The sequence below is a fragment of the Thermobia domestica genome, chromosome 15 (assembly GCF_964235325.1).
Source record: "Thermobia domestica chromosome 15, izTheDome1.hap1.1, whole genome shotgun sequence".
In the NCBI taxonomy this organism is placed as follows: Eukaryota; Metazoa; Arthropoda; class Insecta; order Zygentoma; family Lepismatidae; genus Thermobia; species Thermobia domestica.
Window position 1 is genome coordinate 112,103,449 of NC_137468.1, and position 16,749 is coordinate 112,120,197.

Consider the following 16,749-nt stretch of genomic DNA (forward strand, 5'->3'; position numbering starts at 1 on the left):
CGAATTGTAACTGGTGATGAGAAGTGGATTCATTACGAGAATCCTAAACGAAAAAAGGCCTGGGTGAAGCAAGGTGAACCAGGTCCTTCACAACCGAAACGAGATATTCATTGTGCAAAGGTTATGCTGTATATATGGTGGGATTTGAAACGTGTGGTGTACTATGAACTTCTGAAACTTGGTGAAACTATTAATGGACACCGCTATCGACAACAATTAATGCGTTTGAAGCAAGCTCTGGCCTGAAAACGACCAGAATGGAATAACAGGCATAATAAACTTATTTATCAAGATGATAACGCTCGACCACATGTCGCAAAACCGGTCAAAACCAAGGGTGGATAACTTAACGAAATGTGCAATATTTACAATTTGTTATCTGTTACGGTTACTATTTTGTAACCCATTTCTGCACCTAGTTAATAACGTTTTTAGTCAGTGTAACTTTTAAAATGGTACGCTCTGAATTATGTTACGCTGAGTAACGTTACTCAATGGAACATTCTGCATTTTGGTATTGTAGTTACGGTCACCAAGGGATTAGCGTTACTCGAAATACCCACGTATGTCGTACCTGCTTGAGATTGTTAAGATAAAACTGGTTCCACTGAATACCAGTTCTCTCTCGAACCCAAAGGGTTTTGTTCCTTGATTTTAGCGATATGAAACGTATTGAAATTCTGCAGAACATTTTTGTGTAACTAGACATATTTTTGTTATGATGAGTACCATTTCTATGTTTCTCTTTTCTTTATCGGTTACCTTTTGTACCTGTATTTCATCTTCAATTCTGATGGTCTTGGAGTTACGCTTGAGTAACGTTTAAACATCCTTGGCGACAGGGAGTCTAAGATTGGCTTTAAAAGAATCTCCATTATACTAGTAAATAAATTCCACGTTTTTCAGTCTGTTTTCTTTTTCCTCATACTTAAGATTCAGTAAACACCTTAGGCCCTCAGGCACACGTCCTTTGAGAATAACATTACTTTGATTGCTCTGTATTTAAAAAGAGGAAAAAGAGAAATGATCAAAGAGTGAAGTTTTTAATGTAAGCTTATTGATAAGATTTTTACTTCTTGTGATGACACTGCCGATAGTTGAGTTGATTTAGAGTTTAACGTCCTTTTCGGCAGCGAGGCTTTATGAGACGGGACAAACTGATTAACATGGAATCGAAACCACATGTGCTCACACCGGGAATCGAACCCAGGTCTTCTAGGCGAAAGGCGCGTACGCTAAGCGCTTAGGCATGAAGGAGCTCACTGCCAGTAGTCATCATGTATGTTTATTTTACAACAGTCTTGCACTGACCAATGTGGTTGAAGCTCGAGCTCACTTCCCAACAAGGATCGAACCCGGAGCTACATACACCAAAGTTACACATATACTGGCCCCCAGGGAAGCAGGAAGGACATTTCATTTGCTTACAAGCAATTTACTTTATAAATCAAATACATATCAGACATCAGTGGCGTAGCGAGAAACTCATCAAGGGGGACCAACACATAAGATTTGGAAGAAAGGATCTTCTGAGGGGGTGCACCAATAACTACCAGTAGGCCTACATTTGAAATGAATTGGATTTTTTTAAATGCCTTTTGGCACCTGTGGTGTGAATGAGGAAATGCCCTGGAAATCCTAAGTATCTGTTCTCGGTGAATCCTTTTGTTGAACGTTTAGAAAATTGACTTAAACTATCGATTTTGCAAAACTTCCCTTTGATTTAAGCCCAAATCGAAACATGACAGAGGAAAATTTCGGAAAGTGTTGCTATTTTCACTCCTAGCTTCTCACTTTAGGTAGTGTATATTTACAAGGAAGGGGGTGCACGTGCACCTTTGCACCTTTAAACATAATTCTATTTTATCTTATTTTTGTAAAAAAAAAAAAAAAAAAAAATCTGCCAGAGAAAGAAAATTGTCAAAAAGTGCTACCCATTCAGAAGACTATTTTCTTCTCGTGTGAATGTTTTGACTTCTCGTGGCAATGTGGTAATCTACAGTTTATTTTGTCTCTTTTTCTCCCTTTGATTTTTAATGTTCATTGTATTGTTTAAATGCTTATAAGTTAACTTGCGAGAAAGTGTCATAGTCGAAGATTGTACTACTTGTAGAACTGATATTAAAAAGTAAATAAAAGAATTATCATGGAAATAAATTTTTCATGTTGTATTCAGAAAACAAACATAAGGTTCTTGCGGTTCTAAATTGCGGTTCTGAAATTAATAAATCGCAGGCATTCGTTGATATAGTAGCCAACATGTTGATTCTCACCAGGTACATTCGTGAAGTGTCCCCTCGAGATTCGTGTAAAATTGATTTAAATACAAAGTTCTCTGCTGTCTAATGTGTATTGTACTAAATTTAGCTGCTCATGCCGGTAATTGGCATATTTACGGGCCTTCATATATATCCGGAATTCTATCATACACTACCATAACGCTCGGACACAAAATTTATTTTAGTTTCTTTAGATGTTACTCACTGGACATGAATATGGGTATGTGAAAAACAAATTGGATCAAGTACTGCTTCTGACACATGTTACCCATCCCGGCCGCCATCTTAGATCCGCCATTTTAGATTTTACTTTTGGTTTTTCAAATGGAAATAGGTGCAAGTGTTACATCGGACATTTACGTTTACATTCACTGGTGTAATGTATTTTACCGTAGCTTGTACCATTTGGAAGGTATTACATGTTCATTCCCTCCAGCCACTTTGCGAATAGACATTGCAGGTTAATATCAATTACGCTTACGTTTTTGATGTTGACAAATCAAAACAATTTCTAACTGGTAAACTCCTTACAACATAGGTGTCATAATCTTATTACATTTCCATGAGTGATTGTTATTACTTCCATGTTATACTATAATAAGGAAGTATTGTATTACTGTCAAAATGCCTAATGTAGATCCATATACCGACAGATTTGGGTGAAGACCTACCATTTCCGTATTGACATCTGTGTGTCTGCATGTATATAAGTTCAGAGAATATTTCATCAACGATAACACATAAAAGATTGCATATACACACGGGGCCCTGCACAACTTTCTATTTGGTTCAATATGAAGTGCTTGACATTTAATGGTATATACAAGCTACGATAAAACTCAGTACACCAATGAAATTTTTACATAAAGTTTACATAAATTTGATGTATCATTTGAACCTATCGCCATTTGAAAAACCGGAAGTTAAATCCAAGATGGCGGCCAAGGCGGGTAACATATGTCAGAGAAGGAGTACTTGATTCAATTAGTTCTGCATATGCCCATATTCATGTCCAGTGAAATCTAAAGAAACTAAAAGCAACTTTGTGTCCGAGTGTTATAGTAGTGTATGATTGAATTCCGGATATATGAAGGCCCATAAATATGGAAATTACCGTTATGGGCCGCTTAAATTAGTACAATACACATTGGGCCACGGAGAACTTTGCATTTGAATCAATGTTACACGAATCCCGAGGGGACACTTCGCGAATGTACCTTGTCAGTCTCCGTACAACTTGGAATCGCTTAACATTAGTTTTCCGGGAAGAAAAAACGACATCATTTGGAATAACTTTCCAGTTTCGATCATCTGTATTTCCTCCTTATTTATTCGGTGTAAGGACCTCAAACTTATTTTGTTGGATCTTGCTTATCGAAAGGTTTTTAAAACTGCCTTACTGCCCCCAAAGTCTGAAATTCAGGGTGGGGTGGGGGCGGATGCCCTCCTGCACCATTGACGCCCCTATCTAGCGGCTGTCATATGAAACTATCCCACGGCCTTTAACGTGGTTTTAGTTATACTTATTGCGGACTCTTGACTGCGAAAATATTACGTTTGGAAATAGAATTCATTTGCTGAGCAAACCTGAATCTTATTGAAAATGGACTTGAATCCATAGTGCTCTGAAGGCCTCAAATATTACTTTTCTTCAATGAATTATTGACTTAAAAAACAACCAATTATATAGGCTTGCAGAAAATATTCTAAAGTTAGCACAACATGAAGTGTGCTTCAAACTATCATTACTTTTCGAAAATTTATTATTTTAAGATAAGTTTATAACTTTATTAGCTTAATTAAGATAATTTAGCTGATAGTTACCGAGGAATAAAGTACTACATACACACACACATAATTACAGTACATCTGGAGTAAAAGTACAACATCCGGTCAGCTTACGCCGGAAACTAAAAAGAAAAGTCCTAACATCAGGATCACAAATAGAACATACTATATGTAAGCGGAATCCACTTTCAACATCGCAATACTAATGGGGGGGGAGGCTTGAGCCGGGTGATCCTCCCTGACTACGCCACTGTCAGACATGACCTACAGCTTAAGGGGATGTCTTCCCATCATCAGAGGCTTCAGAATCTTCATAAGATAACATGTAAAATTTAATTCATAAATATCTTAGAAAATACTGCATTTAGGAACTGGTAATTTTGTTGCCAAAGAGTAATACAATTCAGATGACTGTCACAATTTTGCATCTAATTACTTGGATTAATTGTAATGCATTCTTCCGTATTGAGTTACTGCAGGTAAAGAGTCAAAAGACCACTTGCAAACCTCATGAATTACTATGGATGACATTCTTTGAAGAACAAATGCTGAGGAGGGATGTATTATGACAATTTGAAAAGTGAAACCCGTGTCTACCCCTCCAGTTTCATAATCATTTATGCCTTGAGCAGTCTCCCTTCCCACTCCCACTTCCTACTGATTTCCCACAACTTTACGACGCAACTATCTGAATGTGCTTTTTCGGCGTAAGTTGGTATGAATCACGTGTCAACAAAATACTTCGTAGAACAAAGATAATGATCTTTGAAACCTCAGTATGGAATGTCTTTCCAATTGCTTTTCTACATTTTTTGTTGCTTGAAACGGATGGATTCTCCTTCGAAGCAGTAGCTTTAATCTCTTCCACTCACAAATGTACAACCAAAAAAAGTCTAAATGTTTCTTATATATTTGCCTATTTCTTTTATTTTCTGGAAGGATACATTTCTTTTCATTTTATAATATTTATCACAAAAACGCACACAGTACGATGTTTCTGTGGTTAGAACGGATTAATTGTGTGCAGGGATGGCAAAAATCAAGTTTTCGTTGTAAGTTTTTTTTTTTTTTTTTTTTTTGATAACTAGAGTTTGGTTTATCAAAGCTCCATTATATATTTACCATATTCGCGTGTGTCCGTGTGTGACAAAAATAAATAAATAAATAAAGTATTTCATGGATCATCACCAAATTTGATAAAAATACAAAGAGTCAAGAATTAGGAAGTGAGTTTGTTATTAAAATAGTCTTCTCAAACCGAAAGTGGTTTAAATAAACCATTTCCGGTTTGATCATTGATCATCATAGATCGAAAAACGTAATACGTATTAAGATCCGGGTTTCTGTTTCGTAAGAACATATTTAATCTCTATTATTAACTCTCTACTAAAACCGGAAGTGGTTCATTCAACTATAATTTTTCGTGTCAATAAATATTGGTCTACATATGTAGAGCAAGAGCGGTAAAAGATGCATGAAAGCAGTTTGCTCCATTCGGATAGCTCTCAAGTGTCTCAAAAGTGCAGTGGCGTAGTCAGGGGGGCTCACCCGCCAAGAGCTCTCTCCATTAGTGTTGTAATATTGAAAGTGGATTCTGCTTACATGAAGTATGTTCCATTTGTAATGTTAGAACTTTTCTTTTTAGTTTCCTTAGTAAGCATAAGGGAGCTTGTAGTTTTACTCCAGATGTAATTAAGTATGTGTGTATGTAGTACTTTATTCCTCGGTAATTACCAGCTAAATTTAAACCAAATTAGATGTACAAGTACCCAATCATCTAAGGAATAAAGATCACTACATGTGATGGCCGAGCTTGGTCGGCGATAGGCTCGGCTCGGCTTGCCTTGTATGTTCTATTTTATTTCTCCGTAACTACTGGCCAAATATAATTGAAATTTGGTGTGCAGATAGCCCATTATCCAAAGAATAAACATCTCTATACTTGGTGGCCGACTCGGCAAAGGACAGGCTCGGTTCGGCTCTGTTTGTATGTGGTACTTTATTTCTCGGTAACTATTGGTCAGATTTAAATCAAATTTGGTTTCCAAGTATTGCTTAAGGAATATAGATCATTGATTATATATTATGTCTGGGCTCGGTCGCCGACAGTCTCGACTCGACTTGTCTTGTACGTTGTATCTTCTTTTTCAGTAACTACTGGCCGAAATATTTTAAACAGGGACGCAAGTGGAATAAAGGACAAAAATGTCCTTCTCTCCTCTTGCCTTATGTTTTCTTACTTACTTGACAAAAGTTATATTATTTTGCTTGGTGAATTCTTTTCCTTCAACCTTCAGAAAATCATGCTTTTGCAAAGCTCTGCTTTCTTTTAAGCCCCAAACAGAAACATGATGGCAAAAAGTTTCGGAATGTGTTACTATTTTCACTGCTCGCTTCTCATTTTAGATAGTGTATATTTACAACAAAGGGAGGAAGTGCACCTTTGCAGTCCCTAAATCCGGCCCTATATATATATATATATATATATATATATATATATATATATATATATATATATATATATATATATATATATATAGATAGATAGATAGATAGATAGATACAGTGGCGGTTCCAGGATATGAACAAGGGAGAGGCTAAACCATAGCCTGCAGCTTTATCCAGTGTAAAGCAGAATTGAAGCCCATTTTAACCAGTGTATACCTGATCGTCAAGGGGGGGACTAGCTCCTATAGCCTTCCCTCGGATCCGCGCCTATATACAAGGGCGCCGATTTCTCTGTAAAATGGGGGGCCTCATTTAGATGGAGAAGGCATATATGAGGATTTTAAAACAAATTGCATTCAAATTATTCCAAGAATTATATCTTCTTAAATACAATAATGGGGCCCGCATGTGCTTTGGGGGGGTCCCGGGTCACCTTGGTCCCCCAGGATCGGCGCCCATGCCTGTATATATATATATATATATATATATATATATATATATATATATATATATATATATATATATATATATATATATATATATATATTATATATATACATATGAAATGCTTGTGTGTGAACGCCCCCTTGACGAGTTTCTCGCTACGCAACTGCAAGAATGCCTTTCATGTCCTCTATTGATCTTCAATTGAAACCGGAATTCGTAGGAATGAACCACTTCCGGTTTCAATAGTCATATCCATAGAACAGGAATTGTAACAGTAAGAAGCGGTTTTCTGCATTCTATTCAGCGTTCTAAAAATAGCTGCCATCTTCTGTCTTGGGCCTCTATTCAAACCGGAAGTAATCGAAAATCAGAAACTTCCTGTTTTAACGTTGAGAGTAATAGAATAAATCTATAATAGATAACAAGAAGCTGTTTTCTGCATTCAGTTAAGCGTCCCAAAAAATGTACATTTCGTCTGTATTCTAATCCCTCTACTAAAATCGGAAGTGGAAGAAATCTATTACCTTTTGGGGTTTCAATATTAATTGTGAAAATATTGCACTACAGAAACCTACTTTGTTTTATGAACTTTTTTTTTTTACTTTGTTGAGTAGCCCTAACCTGTATTTTCTTTTAAAACATGAAATAAGTCAAACTGGACATCATACGTAAACTAGTTTTACAAATGATTTACCAGTAGAGCACAGACTATTTACCACTCTGCCCATTCAGTACTGTCTAAGCTTGACTAAGTCAAGCGGAGTAGCACGTCTGAACAAAGAATTATGAATTAGGAAAACTAATATATAACAGTAGAGTATACTGGTTTGATGGCTTGGGATACCACTAACCTTTATGACACCTGTACATTATTATTATTATTATTATTATTATTATTATTATTATTATTATTATTATTATTATTATTATTATTATTATTATTATTATTATTAATCAATTTGTAATAATAATAATAATAGTAGCTCTTCTTCTTTGGAGTAACGAGCAGTTGCTAGTTGGGAGTAGTTCCTCTTTAGTAACGCCTATGCTCTTCCTGCTGGTCTAAAACCTAGAGCCCGCTCCTTTGATGGACGTGGTCCCGGGACGATTTTTGGTGGAAGAGGTTGAAGGCATTACGATGGTTTAGATCCTACCTTAGACTGTTGGTCTGCATCTCCTGTCGCCTCAGTGCTATACCGGAAGGATGTCAGTGTAGCTCTGGGAACACTGCTTTCGAACAAACAAGCAAATAATAATAATAATAATAATAATAATAATAATAAAGAAGAAGAAGAAGAAGAAGAAGAAGAAAAAGAAATGAAATATTTCAGTATTACCTCCCACGGTTATACTGGCTAGGCTAAAAGAGACGGTGATGATGGTGAGAAATGAATGAAATGGTGGAATGAAGAAAGTGGGAGGAAACGGGAGAACCCCGAGAAAACCCACGTACACGGTGTTTGTCCACCACAAAGTTCACTTAGCGTGAGCGGAAATCGAACCAGGGCCCCATGCACCAGAAGTGAACGCTCTGCAACTGAACCACCGCGGCCTCTTATAAGAGAAAGAGTACAGATGAAGTGTAAAATCAAATTTTTGTGCTATATCAATCATTTCCATGTTGAACAAATATAGTTTTATTGAGAAAGTGTACAAATATATATAGAGTTAGGATGTTTTGAGGGGGCTCCAGACCCGTTGGACCCCGTTGGTGTGTCATTGTGTGCGAGTTTAAAGAACGCTGAAATAGGCGATTAGCAACAAAGGAGCCCAGTCTACAAGAGCTAAGATGTCCGACACAGTTCCCAAATACTCCCAAAATGCGTTGTCATTCTCGTATAACTTCATGTTACTTTCGCCCACGCCCAAAGGTGAATGCTGTATCACTGAGCCACGCGGTCCTTTGTCGTTGAAAGGATCGTGTGAAAATACATCATGGAGAACGCATAAATGCGATTTGTATTTTGTTCAAGAGTTCAAGTTAAAATATTCTTCACATCTAGCCGCCAAATACAAAGTGCATTTGCTCCAGAAGTGGTGAATGAACACACTATATGGTATTGGTTTGTAAACTTTCGTGCCAGTGAAAACATTGAAAACTAAAACCCCGCGTCCACCGACCAACAACATTAAATTAGTTAATCTATAAATGTAATTACTTATCATTATTGTATTCTTTATTTCATAAATTATCTTATAATACAAATATATTATTAGTGGTGAGCTTATGTCCGGGGAGCTTTTGTCCGCTTTTGCATTAACATAGGTGAGCTTAATGCCGGTGAGCTTATGTCCGCGACCCGAAAATATACACCAAGTTTTGACATATAAATATTTTACAAAGTGTATATTGAAATATTGTCTTCCATGTGGCCTACATGTGTAAACTTTCAACATGAGATTGATTTTACTAACTCCCTTCCCCCTTTTATACTTGATGAATTGCAACCTCAAACAACAGCATTATTCCTTAAGTAAAAGGAAGGCACATAGTACGTAACCGGATTCCGCTAGTCTACCGTAAGCTTTTCCATTGTCTCAAGATACTGAATCAACACCGGAAAAGTACTTTAACTCCCACTGGGAATTGAAACCAAGGCCTATGTGGGGATCCACAGATTCCTCCCCACAAAACTTCGCAACTCGACGAACATTTGTGAACTTTCTTACTATAAGTATACTTCTTTGTCATCGAAATGATTGACATAGCCTAACAATTTTAATATCTTTAGCTCTATCATGTTTAATAAGAGGCACTAATTAACAATTACTTGTCGTCTTTTCGGGTGCTGAATAACACAGGTTAAATACTACATATACGTATTAGACCTGCAAAAATCTTCGGATCCCTCCAAAAAAAAAAAAAAAAAAAAAAAAAAAAATTCTGGGCGCGTGCCTGGCGTGCTCTAAACATTCGTTTATTTATGTAAAATATTTCAAATGCAGCTTCTAAGGCCAATTTACAACAGAATATTTTAACATCAATAATGGAAAAATGAAAGGAGAAAATCAGGCAGGATTTATGCTTAAAGATAACATCCCGACATTCACTTTGTGGAACAACGAAAAAAGCTGGTAAAACCGGTCAGGGTAGCAGGCCACAAGCTTTGAACCCAGGATCTCCCTTTTGCGAAGGAAGAACGCTAGCATTAGGCTATGCTCGCTAGATATAATAATAATAATAATAATAATAATAATAATAATAATAATAATAATAATAATAATATAGTTTGATTCAATATAGTGAACAAATTGGGGATGTGCCTGGATTAAGAATCAGCAAACAACGGTGAAATATCCCAAAAATAATGCAGATTGATAGCCAATGACGTGGCCATGCATCACACAATTTGCTAGCTATTTTGTGGGCTTTGTTTTAATAATAATAATATGATTTTCACAGGCTTGTGCCCACCATTCATGGAACAGTTCTTACATAAATTAATCCTACTCTTGTTGTGGACAGCGAAGAGCGCTATGAAAACAAAGCAAGATGAAGAATGAAAGAGATTGTCTATTTTCCCTCCCCTTTGCTACTTTTGTCTCACTCTGTGCTTCCCCCTGACCCTGCTATCCCCTTCCACCTGCCTTTTTCCTTGTATATGACTGACTTCCTCCTATGATATTAACAGAAATCGACTCTTTTTTCTCCCTGTCTCTACTTCATATTTGCAATAACAACATATGAAAGTGAAATATTCATTCTGCTTCACCACCTGAAGAACGAAATTCAATGTGACCCTCTGAAGAACAATACAATAGATACCATGTCCGAGGAATTCTCCAAAGATCTGATAAGATCTGTAACTGATGAACACAATACCTTTACCAAACCTGTCTGATCAACTGTGTTACTCATGTGGCAAATAGTATTTGTAACGAAATAGCTTCTGTTCCACGCATTTTCGTTCCATTAGATACCCGCAGAGGTAAGAATCTCATTCAGCTGGTACCAGTTGTTGATTTTCTCCCACCCAAGCGTGAAAGGAATACCCGAAACAGATTTGTTCCTTCAATTAGTTACGGTACAATAACGTTACATGCTCGAATAACGTTACGGTGTCGTAACAAAAATTGGTGTTATACCTTGTACCTACCTACATTAAATAACCAATAATTTTGTTACAGAGAACTATTTTCGTTACGTTACAGTTACGTTAAGTTATCCACCCCTGGTCAAAACCTATTTGGAAAATGTCGGATGGAAAGTGTTACTCCACCCGCGATATTCACCAGACACTGCTCCGTCTGACTACTACTTGATCGATTGCATGAATAACGATTTGATTGGACAGCGGTTCACTTCTTCAGAAAATATCGAAAAATGGATCTTTGATTAGATTGCGTCAAAAGATGAGGAATTCTTTCGACACGGAATCCGTAAATTGCCTGAAAGATGGGAGAAAGTAGTGGCTAGCGATGGACAATATTTTTGTTAACGTATTCATTTACTTTGTTTTTGAAATAAAGCTTCAATTTTTATTAAAAACCGCACGAATTAATTCCTAGACCAAATACTTGGAGAGGACGCTGCGATCGTTGGTTCGAGAGGGAGAACGATATCTTTGAATTCTAATTTAGAATTATGTACATTTCCCACATTGTACATTTATTTTATTTTATTTTTAGTTGAAGGCTGCCAGCGTCTATTGGTGTTTTTATTTCTACGCCAATGTTGTTGTATTTCTATATTTCAGTCTCCCATTCCTTACTTAAGTACTCCTTATCTAAATTCAACTTCGGATTTCTTAAATAAACAAGTTTCGAAACCAAGTCTCTCAATTTCGTTTTTAGCCCTAAATAAAGTTCCTGAATCATCAATATTGTGTTGTGTTTCTTTCAATAGTTCTGAAACCGGGTGTTTTGCTGTGGCGCCACTAAGAGTTCTTTACCTGTATTTTGATGCTTCTTTCTGTCATACCTATTTACCTGTATTTTTAAGCTTCTTTCTGTCATACCTATTTACCTGTATTTTGATGCTTCTTTCTGTCATACCTATATGTTCATCTTGGTAATTGCATTTTATTTCATAAATCCTTAAGTTTTCGGTGGAATTAATGTTACAGCTCTTAAATTAAGTGTTTTATCAAAGTTTTGGGTTTCTTTTTTAGTGCAGTACATAACCCATACTGTGAAAGATATTATTTAATACAATGTCAACCTAGGGAATATAGGTAGATCCACTCACTTAATGTTAGTAGTTTCAGTGTGAGGACTATCAGAACATAAATCCCTTTTAACCCAATTACACCCTACTCAATAACATTGACTTTGGATACCCATTTATATTACCTAGCTTCAGTAAGTAATGAATCTGTTTTTGTGATTCGGACTTCAATAAGGTAAGTCGTAAGTCATTTTTCTGTGTTATAACATTTTGACAACACCTGCATTTTCTAATCACCCAGTTGCACGGAACTACAACGGCAACAACTTTCCTAGCTCTGTAGGGTGTGTACTTGCAGCTGCTAATATCAATTAGTTCGAATGTATAGCTTTCCTTTAACCATCAATTCAAATAAATAAATAAATTTGAAATTCTTACCTGCTGTTCTGGATTTTGGGAAAGATTTACAGATGCTCCTTCTGTGGTATGAATTTGCAAGATAAAAGTACTATCTGCAGGTAAAGGCTTCAAATACGTTTCACACGAATATAATTTCAAACAGAATGCTCTTAGAGCCTGTTCAACTTTGATCAAAAATGGATCAGTTCTGAAATAAATGAAATAGGAAACGTGAGTTCAGTAAACAATAAACTGGCAACTTCCTTATATCTAATAAATTCCATTTGTGATATCTATGAATGCAAGGTTTCATATTCGTGATCTTTAAATAAATTCGTGAGGGAAGGATAAGGCGTGCTGGATCAGTATAAATTAAAGAGTGTCGGACATAACTACGAATATAAAATAAATGTCATTAGAAAGTTTACTTTCACCCGTAAAAGCTGGAACAAAATTATTTGTGGATCATTTCATGGAGAATCCTGGAGAATCATCAGATGATAGTTGTACAGTAAAACCTATCAACTTGGCCGTTGGCCACCTGCTTATCTTAGACTGGTTCGTCTTGAACCTTAAGACATTCGTTACTTATTACTCTGTAAGTTGGCACCTGTCTATCTTGGAAGTTGGCCGCATTGAAGCAATGTTTATCAGGGCATTTTTTAAGCTAGCTATTTGTATCCAAATGGATACCCAGGCCCAGCAGTTTGGATACCCTGTGCATTTTATAAATCTTTAAATTACTGGAAGAGTACTTGAACAATAAATTACTTTAATTACTGTAAATTTAAAATTACTTCAGCATGCTCTGGTTTTGTGACTATAGCTTGTATTCTGTGGATAGGTGTAAAATTGGAGTGCTTCTTAAAATTTCAGATATCCCTCTTTCCTTCGTTTTGCGTACTAACTTGTCTACCTCGAGATGCTAGCATTTTCATTCTACTCTAATACAGAGGGAGTTAACAGACTGACTAAAGAGGTAGAAAGGTTGAAGCCGATCTCTTACTTGGAACAGTCCAACTGACGTTTGGCTTATATACCTTTTTGAATAGTCTCGGATAAAAAAATAACAGAAGTAATCAACTTGCAAGAAGGAGCTGCTGTTTCAGAGTGTTGATGCCGATGGCTTTTTAGTGGAAATCTCTCACGCAGAATGATTTATGTAACTATTTGAAATCAAAGCAGGATTGTCGTCTGTAATCTATAAGCCCTCACGTGTTAGAACATATTTTAGGGTAAGTTAACCTGTTTATTGAAAAGGAGGTTATGGTATATAGGAAGGAACTAGAGCGACAGAATTAGTTAGGCTTGCCATGTTTGTTTTGTTTTGCTGCTTGTATGTTTTCTGGAGACAACTGAATATCGAGTTTCCTAGAATCCATTTCCGTTTTATTGAGAAGAAGCAATCACACACGATTTCTTCTTAAAATCAGATTGCCTTTTGTTCGTTACCATGTGATTGTTTCACACATCGTTTCATCACACTGATCTACTATGCAATATAATGTCGATATTCATTTGATGCGACGCATATTAAGTTATAAGCTTGGATTTAATTTTTTTTTTTTTTTTTTTTTAAACTTTTAATTTTTTGCTTAGGTTGGATTATATTGAGTGCATTGATCATACATACATAATTTTGAAGTAATTATTTTAGGAGCCTGTTGAGACTACCTTTCAGCTATTCCTGAGCTACGCTTCAGCTTCTTCAATGGTCTGAACTTCTACTGCCTGATGTCCGAACAGCAATTGATGGAACATTAAGGGAACTGAATTTAATGTTGGAGAACCCCTTTCTTGGCGTAAGGAGGACTGCGTAGTTAGCAACAACGTGGATGACGATGAACATAGGCGACAGAGCTGTACAACTCATAACATGCATGCGACTCGTCGGAACAGAAACTGGGAAGCTGTTCGAAAAGAAATAGTGCAGTCTTGCTTAAACTTCCTTGGTTTTCGACTGAACATAGAAGATGATGACATTCTTAGCTCCATTTAGCTACTTTGTCTGCATCTTCAGCACAGTAGATGATAAATACTGCTCATCCATTAGTGGAAACAATATTTGGAAAAGAAGAAGTACAAACTTTTGCCTCAAATGTATGCGACAGCTGGCCAGAAACTGAAGTATCATTACTAGTAGATAGTGTTGATGCAGGAATGAAATATTCTGTGGGACTGAGGAGACTATTATCAGTCTCCTCTGGAATACTGCAACAACTTGCTGACATACTTGCAATATCGTCGCACAGCATGTCAGTTGAACGAGCTGTTTCACACTATAACCAGCTTCGAAGTATTCATAGTTTGTCGATGAGTGAAAACATGACTCATGATCGACTTATGATATCGCTCAATGGAACGGGTACCGCAAACTATGACCCAATACCGGCTGTAGCGAAATTCTTGAAGCAAAAGGACAAACGGAAAAGCAGGTCTCATAGTGGTATCTATAAAAGGAGGGAGTCTGTGAAAAAGTTTTTCAGAGTTGAATAATCTGTTATATTCAAAAATCAACATTTATATCACATAGACCTCTGTTGTGATGTGTTATCAGTGCCCTTTAGTCGTGATAGTAGATCATGTATCAATTGCTGTGACAGTAACACAGGTGTTAAGACTGCTAGTGATATTAACGACTCCGTCAAACCTATGGAAACTAGATGAAAAACTTACTCAATTATATTTTAAACATACAAGAAATTAAAAAACAATGCAGAACACATTCAATGTAGAGTATGAAAATAATAGCAGAAGTGTGACTAATAACAACTGGGATAACACGCTTTAAAGCACGTGAGAAACCAAACAGTGTGAAACAGATTCAGCTTTAAAGTGTAAAAATAATAGCAGAAGTGGAACCACTAACGAAAAGGCTTACATGCTATGATTTAAGCCATCGATAAGATTTAAACCATAAAGATAAATTTCTGATTACTTGTTTCTTAAAAAAAAATAAAGTATTGGTAGTAATATTTAGTATTGAATATATACGTATGTACATAAAATGATTTCGTTAGGGAAATGTTTAGTCAAGTGCACGTGTTGTTATTTCCTTGTTGAGTACTTTGTTTCTTGTATTGTGTTTTGTTCTCCATCTGTACCAGTCGTGTTTCTTTGTCCTTGTCCTGTCTATGTACAACTTAAAAATATGGGACGGAAAATATCCAATTATGATAGCACAGTACGGTTTTATCTTTAAGTACCGGCCTGAAGGCGGATCTGACCCAAAATGTAAAATGTCTGCTCATGTATTGATGGCGATGTGTTGAATCGGAAGTGAAACGGTTAGTAGAAGTCTGACAAATACGTCATTTTGTATGTCATTACTTCAAAAGTGTACATTATAAAAAATGCACTTTAAAAGCTCTCTGTGTGTTTGAATTTTACTGTGTGTGTGTCAAGGGCCCTTTTGTGTTTGGATACCCAGTAGCGATTTCTTAAAAAATGCACTGATGTTTATCCTATGATGATAATGATAAATTTACCTGCGTATCTTGGCCACGCAAAATACGTTTTGTTATTTTTTTCTTAATTCTTTCGTATTCCCATATGAGAGTCAAATGTTCTGTATATGTTACTGGAGATAAAGAAGCATAGATTCGCTAGATTTATTCTTGGAGGTCAATGGCCAAAACACTACCTTGCACTGTTATTAGGTAGATCAAAGTAAGTTCAAATTTAGAATACTATCTTTCCTTCTTCCCTGGACTTAGTCAAACATTTTGCTCATTTTCCACATATTCAATGTAACATATCTCTGCAGTGAATGCAAGTACAGATTAAGGTTCTTGCATGGACACACACATGATTGTAGTTCACACATACACACACACACATACAAAATGATTGTGTTATTTGTATACGTACATGGATTTTATTGAAAATTGGCATTTTCAACTCAAAGTAAATCAGTGTGTGCAAGGTCAGACAACACTGACAACAGGCCCAAACTGTAGTTCACATTTAGGTATTCCAACACACACGTACGACGATGGATATAAAATATTTTCACGCGAAATAGAAGCTAAATATGCATGGACTTCTGAAAAATGCAACTTTTGGAGTCATGGCAAGGCCAAGGGAAAGAGGTATTATTCTATATTTGAACTTATTTTCAAAATGTAAACAAAATCCATATGATCTTTACATGCGATGATTCTCCACGGAATAACCCATTCGGAATTTGCAAATCAGTAAGAGAATTGGCTTTCACCACAAAATAAAGCACTGGTTGTAAAAACAGCAATGCTCACCTGTGGTTCGGTTTTGCTGCTCGAT

The 16,749-nt window shown here is 36.3% G+C and overlaps 1 protein-coding gene across 1 annotated transcript in view; it reads right to left on the reverse strand.

Annotated features, from left to right (window-relative positions):
- The window catches only part of PolZ2 (DNA polymerase zeta subunit 2), a 76,616-nt gene that overhangs the window by 1,573 nt on the left and 58,294 nt on the right, over positions 1-16,749 (reverse strand). The window contains exon 4 of the mRNA XM_081740064.1: positions 12,508-12,676. Coding sequence (XP_081596190.1) covers positions 12,508-12,676 — 169 coding nt within the window. The remainder of the gene's footprint in view (positions 1-12,507; positions 12,677-16,749) is intronic.